The sequence below is a fragment of the Bombus terrestris genome, chromosome 13 (genome assembly GCF_910591885.1).
Source record: "Bombus terrestris chromosome 13, iyBomTerr1.2, whole genome shotgun sequence".
Taxonomy (NCBI): domain Eukaryota; kingdom Metazoa; phylum Arthropoda; class Insecta; order Hymenoptera; family Apidae; genus Bombus; species Bombus terrestris.
This window is the reverse complement of record NC_063281.1, coordinates 13,239,079-13,252,244: the sequence shown is the minus strand read 5'-3', so window position 1 is coordinate 13,252,244 and position 13,166 is coordinate 13,239,079. Positions and strand designations below refer to the sequence as shown.

Below are 13,166 nucleotides of genomic sequence, written 5' to 3'. Positions count from 1 at the left end.
GCCGTGTGGGTTTCTCTGAGTCGGAACCGGCGATAGCAGAGCCTCGATCAAAATGAGTATTCTGAACACGGATTCGGAAAACCGCGTGATCCTGAACGTGGGCGGTATCCGGCACGAGACGTACAAGGCGACTCTGAAGAAGATCCCCGCGACCAGGCTGTCAAAGTTGACCGAGGCTCTCGGTAACTACGACCCGATCCTCAACGAATACTTCTTCGACAGGCATCCGGGGGTCTTCGCCCAAGTGCTCAATTACTATCGCACAGGGAAGCTCCACTATCCGACAGATGTGTGCGGACCGTTGTTCGAGGAGGAACTCGACTTCTGGGGACTCGACTCCAATCAGGTGGAACCATGTTGTTGGATGACATATACCCAGGTATATAAGCATCGGCGCACATCTATCCAGCTTTCAGTTTTCTTTGTCGTGTTCACTTAGCTATTCGTAGATGCGGTTTTATCGATCGCGGGTGCAAGATTAAGGGAAGAAAGATCGCGATTTTTCAAATACGCGTTCGAGTTTAAGACGTATCGTCGTCGTTGACGAAGAGCCAGCGTATCTACGGAGTTAAAATTGGGAATTGTTAGATTATGTTAGATACAATTCTACTTATCAATTAGAAGTATTTTGAGTTTACGTAAATTTGACTCTACGCTGATGTCGAGTGACTTGATTTGTTATGGTTAAATTATTCTCGATAGAATGAAGTAATTTGAAAAGACACGTAGTTATCGTTGAACTATAAATATTATTCCTTGTCCATTTGCTTAAACATAGGAGATAGTATAGAAATATGATCGTATCGCTTAATCTGCATCCGCAATCACACTAGTAAATACTGATTTTTTTACGACATAATGGGAATGTGTTTGTTACGTTTGTTTATAATATCGTTTTATATTCAATCTAGATCTATAATCGCAAATACGAAGCATTGCACTACGCAAACGATGTGACACAAGTGTCATCGATTTTATTTAATCATTAATAATACTATCGTTCGTTAATTAATAGTGTACATACACCAGTACATAGAGAATCACCGCTCGTATAATGCAATTTGTATAATATAATCGACGTGTATCCTATTCGTTTTATCGTATTATCGCTCGTTTAATCGAGAATTAGACACAGAACCACGATCGTGTAAATTTTCGTTTACACGATTCTAAATATTCGCCATTTGTCGGATGAGTTTAATTTAATACCCTTAACAATTTTAAAGGAGGCGACAAATCGCATACACAGATAAAATAATGAATTATTTCTCTCTGTGGTCGTTATTTCGGTCAACTGATTCGGCAAAACAACGAGGCAGTCGAATCGAACAATTGCTACTTTTATAATGAAAAAAGAATCATTTCCATCGATGAAATCGCAATGTCCCATTTGTAAATTTTTTCACCGTTCGTTGTTCCACAATTTCACCAGTGTATATCTATCGATTTTACGAATATCAGCGACAATCGTATTAATTTGCTGATGAAATTCGTTCGCTTTAACATTCCGACGATTATTACAAGTCAGACAAAATACCAAATAATATTATTTTAAAATCATCCTTCAAAGTTATTCAGGAATTAATCTACTCAGAAACGTTGTAATATGTTATGAAACGATAGATTTAACATGGATTCGACCCGCTTACATATTTTTTAGATTCTTCTCGTTCCCTTCTCCGTTTTAAATTCTACAGTACACGCACAATTATCGATTCGTGGAAACTAGCACACCGTGTACGAGGCGAGCGAATTGATGCGTCCATTGTCGTGCACATTCATAAGATGCAAGTACGAAAGAAAATCGAAAGCTAGGAAAAATCTGTAAAATTTCGTTCCTCCGGTCTACGAAATACCGATGCGTACCGATCGTTCTATGGAAATGAAACGAACCGATCAAATAAATTGCATTTTGTTTCCTTCGTCTCACTATCAAGATGTGACACCGATATCAGATTCACGGCAAAACGTAATTAATTGTATTATACGATGCGATTATGAAACAAAATTGAATTTATCGGATCGCTTTACTTTTTCGTAAGTCGTACTATTTTTTCTTCCCCCCCTCCCTCTCTCTTCATTCATCTTTTTTGCGAAACAAATAGAAGAAATGTCAAAGTAAGCAGTCGGGCAAGTTTCCAAAGAATAGTAACTCGGTTATCATAATTCCAGCAAATCTGAAATATTCCTTTTCGTTTTCATACCATTGAACTTCGCGAATCTTACTTCTTCACCGATGGACCGAAGTATTACAAATTTATTCTCTTTCTCTCTGAATGAAACCGTTTCGTCGTCGTTCCTCTTTTTCTTGCCTCTCACCCTTCGTTTCACTTTCGATTTATACTATGAAGTAACTTACTTTCTCCTCGACTTGGTTCATTGAGTGTCTCCAAGCCTTATCCCGTGAGATTATCCATCTTGACCCATTTACGACGTCTGAACCAAACGGTGACCATTTGCAGCTTTGACCATATTCGACCCGTGTTGGTCGTCGGGTATCGAGAAAAAAAGGTGAGGGGAAACGGGAGATTTATGTTGAGGCGCCTATAGAACTCAGGGCAAAGGACATCTTTGGGGTTTGATTAAACGCCATTGATTTGTGACGGTGGATATAAATAAAGTAACAAGGTGCGATTTTTCCGAAGCACTGAATATTTCACTGGAATTTATATGGCTATTTGTTTCACGGACAGAAGATCTTTTTTTCGAAATAATGGAGTGGAGGGTTTCTCGAAGGTATCAGGGCAACGAGGCAAATAAATGTTAACAAAGGGAGAAAGGATCGGACGTTAGGAGTTGATATTACACTATCGACAGAAAAATTGGAAGTAATTTATACGCGGAGTAATTACTACAAATAACTCTAAACTTTTGGCTGTTAGCGTATGTATCTCATTTCTGCAAAAAGATGCACATGTATCCTTTTTTTGTTTTTATAGAGTCTTCAAATTATTGAAATATTGAAAAATCTACTGATTCTAACAGGTATCTGTGAATAAAATTCTCACGTTCAGATAGTGTCTTAAAATAGTGGTTTTTTGATAAAGTAGTTAAAACAACAGTAGTAAACATAATTCGTATAATATGCACATTATTATTTCCATCACACATGGCCATAAATCATGGCGACCACATTATAGTACGAGTGTGCACATGCAGCTGTCGTGACAATAAAAGATTAAGATATTATCTGTGAGTCGCTACGAATACGATAAAATCTCATCATTCGTAATACGACACGTACGTAAACAGCGGTACCTTTCTGTGTGCGCCGGATAAATTTATTATTTAATTAGAGTAATGGAATTCATTTGTAAATGGTTGTCGAAACGTAAGCGTCGTTAATGTTCGTACAATACGATCCTTGGGAACAGTTTCCATTATTTCGCGATTCTCATGAAAGTACAAGTACAAATATCAAGTTTTAGAGAGATATTAGAACCGTGACCCGATCTAAAAGTTACTAACAATGTCCAAATCTCAAATATTAGTTAGGGAACTCTGAAAGAGTGAAACATTAGCTTTGCCAAGAATTGTTTTTGAATTTTATAGTAGAAAGCTTACAAATTCATCGTTCGCAGGCAAGCTGATCGTATAGCGGTAATGTGTAACCATTTTTAATATTGTTACCTATTAAATTATCGTGCAGAAGAGACCAAGAGAAAGGATTTTTATGAGAAACGGAAGAATATCGCGGGAATCTTTGTGAAAATTTGAAACGCGGTCCGTAGATCTATCGCGCTGCGCGGGCAAGATTCGATGAATATAATTTAGCGAAGAATCCCGTGTAACTCTGGCGAATTACTCGTAGTTTTCCATTGTTTCGTAAATATTTAAAAACCTAATTGATTTCATTAGCTGGCTGTTGCGACGTTTCAAAGACACGCGTGCAAAATGCCTAATATCAGCGGACGTGTTAATCAAAAATAAGCTATATACAGATAAATGTTAGATTATTAATCAACGTTAGAATCAATCGTTAACGAACACCACAATCAAGCGAGGCTGTATTACCATATTTGCGCTTAAAGAGTTGTATTCGTCGCAGCCATGGAGAAAAGAAAGAAAGTTTTGATAAAAAAGAAATTTTTTTTAATTACATGGATTAATATGAAATAGAAAAATACACAACTACATAAGTATAAGGTCCTTTTCTGCGACGTGAAAATTCGCGACTATCGCGAGCATAAAAGCGATAAAACAGAGTTCGAAAATTTACGGACACGTCGTGGGCGATTTTAATGATCGTCTAAAGGGATTTTCGATGTCGACAGGGGCGTTTCTAGTCGATTAACTGCACGATCGCGTACCCTATATCGTCTTCTAATCGGGGTCGTGTATATACGTCCTTCACGGTTTCCGGTTCTGATATATCGCATTCGCCAAAATCCAGTAACGACAAGCTTGCAGTAATATTCAAATGCTGCTCGCCACAATCGTAGCATACCATTCCACGAGTCTCTCGTACATTGTACATTATCCAAATTGTCAATCAGCGTCCAATTAGCTTCAAAGTAGTAATGGTACCTCAGAAATATTCCTGGAATTGCACGTCCGTGTTTGCCAATTCGATTATTCCGTTATCCGGTGTTTTCTCCCTACTTGCCTCGGGTTGCTCTGCATGTACGAAAAGCTGTCGTAGAGTTTGCATCTTACGAGCTGTTATCATCCATTGAATTTGTTCTTACCATAATTTATGATATCAATGTTTAAGAAACAATTGAATATCAAACCATTCCATGGCCAGAATATGAAATCTTCTTGATCGATTGATTTCAGTTTTGCGGTGTAAATATCCGGTGCGCGTGAGATTTCCCAATTAATTCAGAAATTTCTACTGATCCGCGAAAGAGGCGCGTAAATGCCGATGAAAACCGAATAATATCCGTTCAAACGATAATTTCTTTGTTGCAAAGCAGTAATCCGATACGGTCATAACTCGTAAAGCCGAGAACAGAAATGAAACGTGAATTATGGAAAACTTAATGGGAAACTGTGAAACGAATTATCGATCTTCGTGCTCGATTAAGGCCATAGAACGAATCCACGGAGCTATTGCAAATAAGAAGCTTTTGCGTTGTGTCTTCTGTTTCCACGAAGAAATTCCTGCTACAATTTTTAACGTTACTTTTACATTAAAATGTTTCGAATTTTAAACGAGTATCAGAATATTGGAAGAAGTTGTTAGAATTAATGAATTTAATCCAGAAGTTTAATCCTTTCGTTACGGTGGAATTAGCCGCCAACGCGCTTCCGCTGCAGGGAACAGTTCAAATTCGCGAAGCCGCAAAGCCGTTTTGACGCAAAAACAAGTATAACAACCCGCAAATTATTGGCTTTTTCGTGCACACTGTTTCAAATTAATATATAAAGAATCATACAAACAAATGTACGTGTCAGATTAACTAAAGTTTAATTGAAATTGTTTAGTACAGTATCGTACTCTAAATCTCAAAGCAAAAATTAGGATCGGTAAAAACTACAATTTCTGAACCTTTAAACGAGTAAAATTTCCAATGTCGTCCATCCTCGAAACTATAAGATCGAATAAAGATAGCCAAGAAATCTACGTTCGTAAAGCAAGCAATTTAATTCATATTCAAAGAGTAGACCGTTAGTTTCGACTGCTCATAAATACAACTAACATAAATGACACAAAATCACTCGAATCTATCGCCAAAGTTGTTGACTGGACGATTCGAAAAAAGACAGGCGAGGTTGGTTCCGATTAGACCGCCGATCGGTTCCGCTCAATTAACGTAAACAATCTCGTCGATAGCCGCGGCGTGCAAACGAGCAGCGATTATAATCGAATTCCCGTTGGAACCCGACGAAACGAGGCCGGCCAAAAAAAGCGGCATCGAATTTCCCGGTGATTAGGATTAATCATGAGACGAAGGTGCGAATCCCAATGGGCGAGTTCATTGAACGATGCGGTGAAACATGGCTCGTGCAACTCTATTTGCCTGGTCCAAGTTAATCTCGTCCCTTGATTTATCGAATTGCGAAGGATTCCCATGATCAACGCGAAATACTCGTAATACAATGACAAAAAGCTTCTTCGTGACGGTGTAATAAACGATAGCAGCTTCCGAGTTTGCTCGTACAGGAAATTTTTGCTCATACGACGCGTGTATGCTAAACGATGGATGAGCGTGAAAGTTCGCGCTTCCATGCGAACACAAGCGTAAACTTGGCAACTTCGAGTATTTTGAGTTGATCTGGGCAGTCCTTAACCCGTTGACCGAGGTCGGATCGTCGTACGTAATATTTTATTTGTCTTTTATTTGTATTTTTTAGTTTTATTTACAAGAGTTAAAGGCAGCCTGACTGGGATTCATTTGTCTTTATTAATTTCGAGTTTCGTAATTAAAAGAGATTCTGGTTAGGGGACGACCCGTTTTAACAGTTTGTTTATCAGCCGGTAATAGGAGCGTGGACCGATGATCCGCCAGGTGAAAGAGGAAACCGATGAAATCATGTGTCCCCTTGGGAAATCCTCTCCCTATCATTCAAATGTGCTGCTAGTTGTGAGCTACAATGAATGTTTGCGTATGCAAATTCGAAGCAAGGGAATTGGACGAGTTTAATTCTCGTGCTTCGATTGCACATTGTTACTTGCATTTGTTATACGTCCAATTTCTGGAAGAATTTGCTATAGTTCCAGACTAGTTGCTCTATTAAGGTTGGATCGTCAATCGTCATCGCATCAAATGAGAATCGAATTAAAAACAAATAGCGGATGAAAAGAGCAGTTTATAGATTGACGTATTCATCGTTTATAGAGCAAAGAGATATTTCATTTTATTAGCAATTAAATATGGCATCGTAAATTTCTAGGAATTAGATGAAACGCAAGTGACTTCGATGTGAGAACGAATGCTGTATAATACCTGTAAAGACGATGCTGGTTTCGAAGCGATCTTGTTTCGTTAGGGTCTGGTCGAGAAGAAAGCATCGTTGGCCCGAAAGAGGGTAAAACGCGTATGAATTCACAGAAACATCCACAGTCTGTTCTGTATCAACGATCGTAACGAATATCGTCGTTGATAGGATCGTGCCTAGAGTACCCAGCACCAAAAAGGTCAATGATAAATCCAATAAAAGCCTCGTATATTCGTTCAAACACAATCTCGGTCATAATTCCCTCGTTTTCTTTCGATAAAATCCCGAACGTTATTTACAACCAATTCCGCGAAACGATCTGTACTCCCCCAGTCTGTTGGCGAACAAAAGCGAGGCATGAAATTAGCAATAAGAAAGCGAAAGCTCGAACAGACGATACTTTATAAGAGTCACCTCTCCATTGTCTCCGAGTGTTGAGTTCGTCCCTCGAGTCGTCGCCGCCCAATAAAGAAACACACGGCCGTATAATAACACGATGATTCAGAGCTACGCGAAATCGTCCAGGGACTCCTTCGCACAAAGGAATCCAGCAAACTGGTGGGTTGGTTGGAAGTGTGCCGAAGAATACTCGGAGAGCCGCGAGAAGTCAGAGCACAGTGCCATTTACCCTATGATACCGGCAATTTCACGTGCCAGCCAGAACAAATGCGCCACGTGGGGTAACTCGAGACCACGATGCTTTCATCGGTCCTTTTCACCACCATGAGATACATGCATATTCCGTGGCTGGGAACTTTGCTAGCGAAAGGAACGTCGGCCTGATTGGTTTCCACTGGAATGGGACTACCGTCCGTGACGTGGCGTGACGTGAAAAATAGGGCACACGTATTTTCAGCATTGGCCAAACTTGTCATATATCTACAAATAAATTGTTTGGATCTATTGTTTGGAACAGTCGAGACACGTCTATGCCAGATAGAACAATAATGTCGTAGTCAATTTAAGTTCTGGGCTGCAAACGTTATTTGTGACTGTGCGGCATTCTTTCTCCTGTCGCTTCCTCTCCGATAACCGTTCACGTATTAGTATTTCCAATTACACGTTTCGGCATTCGAAACGCGTAGCAGCAACTTTCCAGCCACGCGTAATACGAATTACGGACGAGAACGTAATAGCAACAGGAACAACGTAAAATGGAAATAACGAGATGTAACGCATGGTGCGATCGTGAGTTTCGAAACCAGCTAGAATTTAGTCGTAGCCGAAATTTGGAATGACTTTCTTCTTCGATATGTGGAGATTCACGTACGCTTTGCACGCGCTTTTTTATGTGTGTCCCGAGGAAAAGCACGAACAAAAAAAAATACGCACCTTCGAGAGAACGAGAGAGTTTCGCAGGTACGAATAACGATCGTTGTTGCATCCTTCCTCTCTTCCACCCCGACCCGCTCTTCTAGCATCGGGACACGCAGGAAACGCTGACAGTCCTCGACAGGTTGGACCTCGATACCGAGAAGCCGACGGACGAGGAACTGGCAAGGAAGTTTGGTTTCGAGGAGGCATATTACGAGGGCACTCTCACGTGGTGGCAAAAGCTCAAGCCCCAGATGTGGTCGCTGTTCGATGAACCCTACTCCTCGCTGGCAGCCAAGGTTCGTATACTTGTATTTTGTATATTTTGTATATTTTGTATATTTTTCATGTGTATACATTTGTTTTCTCTAGACAAGATGGACAATACGATAGAACTTCACCGATTGGAACAGAATTTTAGTTAGTGCTGGAATTAAACTTTAACGACTTTAATCGTATTAGATAAACATGTTGCAATGTGTAAACGTACGATATATCGATATATCGGATAATACGTAATTTTAATAACATCGATACATAACGTAGGGATAGTAATCAATGCGTTTTCAATGTAGCTTTAAATTTCCAAGTGAAAGCAATTAATTGATTAAATGTTACATTAAAAGCGTTCGATGCCATCGGAAAAAGTGTTAAAGCCTGTAGTTAAGGGTTAACCGTGTTACGGTGTTCTAGTTTATACACTCGTTTCGATCTTGTTCTCGTTTCAACGAACAAATAGGATTTAAATATTTTATTTAGTATTAAATTGAACCAGATTGAAACGAAGCTTTGTTATTAAGCACGAATTTTAGTATACAAATATAGGAAGAAAAGCAAAAAGGAACTGGTTTTGTCAGGTCCTGTTATTATGTTAGGTAGCTGTCAAAAGTTTGACGGCAACTTGTTTGACAGAAACTTCGGGGTAAGAAGTTTAAACATACTTCACTCGTGGTTAACCAAGAAACGTAGTTCGTAAAATATACACAACAATGAACTATAAATAAGGTTAAAATTTATAGCAAAAGCTAGTCATTATTTCCTGTCGTGTATTTCATAATTAAGCAGTCGACTTCGTTATATTTTGCATAAAAATTGTTGCTTTATTATAATGAAACGTTTTTTTGCACAAATGTCTATGCTATATGTCATTGGTATTAAATAAAAATCGTAATAAAATCTATTTAAATATTCACAGGCGATTTACAAAACTAGGGATGAGAGAACTGCTACGAAGAAACGAAACACGTATCTTAATTCTCGTGAAACGCTCAAGTAGCTAAACGTGGTTAATAAAGCGGTGGCACATTGTTACGTCTTCTAAAAGTTCCATCGTAAAAACAGCTTTTCATTTATTTTCCCCCTGTCGCTGTTTATGACAAAGAGTGAGAAAACGAAGAAGTGGATCAAACTGAAAACTTTCAACTGTCGTACGCTGCTGTCAAAACGACAGAACTCCGCTGTAAACAGGTTTACGTTCAATGAAAAAGTTGTACACGATAATAAACTTCTATCGAGTTTCCAATACGCGATTCATGATTCAAAAGGAATAAAATTTATGTACAGGTTGGATTCCGGCTTCGCAATTGTAAAACTAGATAGTATTCACGGAATGGAAAGAAGAAATCTCAATAAACGTTTTCCGTTTCGGCTAAAAGCACCCTTGATCTTTGTTCTTTCGTTGTTAATAAAGACAAGTAATTAAATTGACGATTGGCTGTAGAAAAATTGTGAATTTGTACGTTGTGCTGAAATTCTATAGCCGTAAAACTTTTAATCAAACTTGGTAATAATCCACGATCTTTCTAGTGCGCGTTATCGTCGCAGGATATTCTCAAGGATATCTCTCGCTGCGTCGGTTATCGAAATTATTTATGATAAAAAGAGGAACTAACTGAACGGCAAAGAAGCGATTAAAGTACATCCAGAAATTGATAGTTGGAATTTACTTTTCATATTACTTTTCTCCCGGCTTTATTTTCATTTCATCTCGTCTTACCTGTGTTCTCTGTACGATCCCTTTCAACTATTATCGTCTTTCGCCTCCAGTTCTATTATCCTGTCCACGTGAAGTTGACGTGAAATTATTACAATACCTTTCTCAGTTCGTTTCTCAGGAACACGGTGATTATTTTAGATCACAATACGTAGCATTACGTCGTACAAAGAAACACAAAGGTAGCATAAAATGAATCATGCGATAATTTATCCAGCTTGTTATTATCTCCGATAGGAATTTTATTTAACACGAGTATAGATTGTTTTTTTTTTCGTTTAATTATGATTAACCAGTCAAATTCTCAGACATTTTGTAAAGTAACTCTAATGTTCGTGTATCACCAACGCGTTAAATCGTTGCGTGACAGAATGGATCGTCTATAGCCTTCGTTAATATCGGCCACATTCAAAAAAGAGTCATCGACGTAAATTCTCGTTCGTATCGAAAGTTAGCGTAACTACTTGTTTCGTAGCGACGTTAAAAGCTGTTCCTAAAGAAAATCGATCGTGGAGGTAAGAACGTACTGATCACGCAGCGGCGCGTAACTTTTAACGTCGTTACAAAGAACAAAACACGGTGGAACCACGGTAACAGGATTTTCTATAAAAGTTAATCGTGCGTTAGTACTCCTCTAGGCGATCCCCGCGATAATCTCAGTTTCATGGTTCAACGTGATCCCTCCAGACATTTTATGGCCTATTCAGATTTTCGTGTAACATTGTCCACGTTCTGACGCTCATAATGAAAAGCAATTCTGAAACTTTAGTCACGCGTTAATATCCTTTTCACGAGTAATAGCAGGGATTCGAATCACGTCCTCGACTCTTCGTTTCTTTATCCCTTTATCGCCGATCAATTTGTTGGAAGTGTTTGCGTTTAGTTTTAGGGTTTTGTTTGGAATACCCTAGAAAAGTGGGTATTTTCAATTATATGTTTGATCATAGTACGATATGGATGATGCGTTAGTTATGACCGTCTACGAGAAGAAGTTTTGATACGATGATAAATGTCTCAACCAATTCTCTAACACAATGCAAACTCGAATCTGACGATCAATCCACCTCTAATCGAATTATTCGAAATGCTCCACAGGTGATCAGCATAGTCTCGGTCCTGTTCATCTGCATCTCGATCTTGTCGTTCTGCCTGAAGACGCATCCGGACATGCGCGTGCCGGTGATCGTGAACCGATCGGTGAACACGGGGAACGGCAGCTCCTGGGCGGTGGATAAAACGCATACGAACGCTCACGACTTCTTTTTCTACATCGAGTGCGTGTGCAACGCCTGGTTTACTCTCGAGTTTCTAATACGGATTACCGCGAGCCCGAACCGGTGCGTGTTCATCAAGAGCTCGGTCAACGTGATCGACATGGTAGCTACCGTCAGTTTCTACATCGACCTGGGGCTACAGCGTTTCGCCTCGCATCTGGAGAACGCCGATATACTCGAGTTCTTGAGCATCATACGTATCATGAGACTGTTCAAGCTAACCCGTCATTCGTCCGGCCTGAAGATTCTCATCCAGACGTTCCGCGCATCCGCCAAAGAATTGACCTTGTTGGTCTTCTTCTTGGTCCTTGGCATCGTGATCTTCGCCAGTCTGGTCTATTACGCGGAACGTACCCAGTACAATCCGAAGAATGATTTCAAGAGCATACCATTGGGATTGTGGTGGGCTCTGGTCACGATGACCACCGTCGGTTACGGAGACATGGTGCCGAAAACCTACATAGGGATGTTCGTCGGCGCGCTGTGCGCCCTTGCCGGTGTCCTCACGATCGCCCTGCCGGTGCCCGTGATCGTCAGCAACTTTGCGATGTATTACAGTCACACGCAGGCGCGAGCCAAGCTACCGAAGAAGAGACGCCGTGTAATTCCGGTCGAACAGCCGAGAGTACGGACTCTGGGTGCGCCGTTGGGAGCGGCCGGGGTTGCTGGCACTATGGGGCCACCGGGATGCACCCAACAGCACATGCAGTCGGGTGGACCTACATCGGGATCCGGTGCTCTAGCCCCTGGCCTTGGACAGACGCCCGGGGTCGGCTGCACTGGCGGCATGGGACCTCAGAACAGACGGATGAACGCTATCAAGACCAATCATCCCAAGGATGTTTCGTTCGCCACTAAAACAGGTAAGTTCTCCATGCTTGATCGCGCCACGTGTTTCTCGAGGATTAGGTTTGTCGTTTTCGTAAGTCCGCGTAAGAACGTATTTTACTCCGTTTCGACTGTCGAGTATATTTCGTTGTCTAGATAAAATGTACGTATTTCTTATCGTATTATTAGGACTGCTGGTTAGTTATTAATACGAATCTATGGAAACGTAGTAATGGCATAAAAGGCAACCAGTGCTTGCCAGCGTAGAGTAAGATATCTTATCTTCGTAAAAACAGAATCCCCGCGACAATCCAATACGAAGAATGCAACAACGCTATTGTAGTAGTCGACTATTGACGGATTTCAAAGGCACTATCGTAACATTTTCCATCGCCCACTCGCGTTTTTATGGGAGGAAAATGGCATCGTAGGTTCTAGCGACGAGTAGCATTCCAATATAGATGGAAGTTTACCTACTCTTCGTTGATCAACAATTTTTTTATCCTTTCTTTTGCATATATACCGTTTCGCGTTTAGAACGAAGGATACTACAGAATACAGAGCGTAGAAGAATACTACAATAGCGGTTTCTTGTCAATGGTTTGACAAAATATGTAGGTACAGACAAAGTTGTTAAAAGTTTTAACAGTTCCTTTCCACAGACACATTTATTTGTATATATATATTTAGATATATCTGCACGCGATCCTATACGTATCTACGTACGTGAAAACAACGTTCTCCTTCGTACTGCCCGCAAAACCTCCGGTAAAAGCCACCGACACACCTTCTCCAAACTACCTACGATCTTTCCCAAGCACTTGAAACGAGTCTTAAACCGCGTCACAGGTGCACTCGCAGCGTTCGCCAAA

The 13,166-nt window shown here is 40.3% G+C and overlaps 1 protein-coding gene across 3 annotated transcripts in view; it reads left to right on the top strand.

Annotated features, from left to right (window-relative positions):
- The window catches only part of LOC100645537 (potassium voltage-gated channel protein Shaw), a 46,416-nt gene that overhangs the window by 17,993 nt on the left and 15,257 nt on the right, over positions 1 to 13,166 (top strand). For all 3 annotated transcript variants that reach the window (XM_003400313.4, XM_048411573.1, XM_012315459.3), the window contains exons 2-4: positions 1 to 379; positions 8,304 to 8,498; positions 11,288 to 12,329. In XM_003400313.4, the coding sequence (XP_003400361.1) occupies positions 53 to 379; positions 8,304 to 8,498; positions 11,288 to 12,329 (1,564 nt within the window). In that variant the 5' untranslated portion in view covers positions 1 to 52. The remainder of the gene's footprint in view (positions 380 to 8,303; positions 8,499 to 11,287; positions 12,330 to 13,166) is intronic.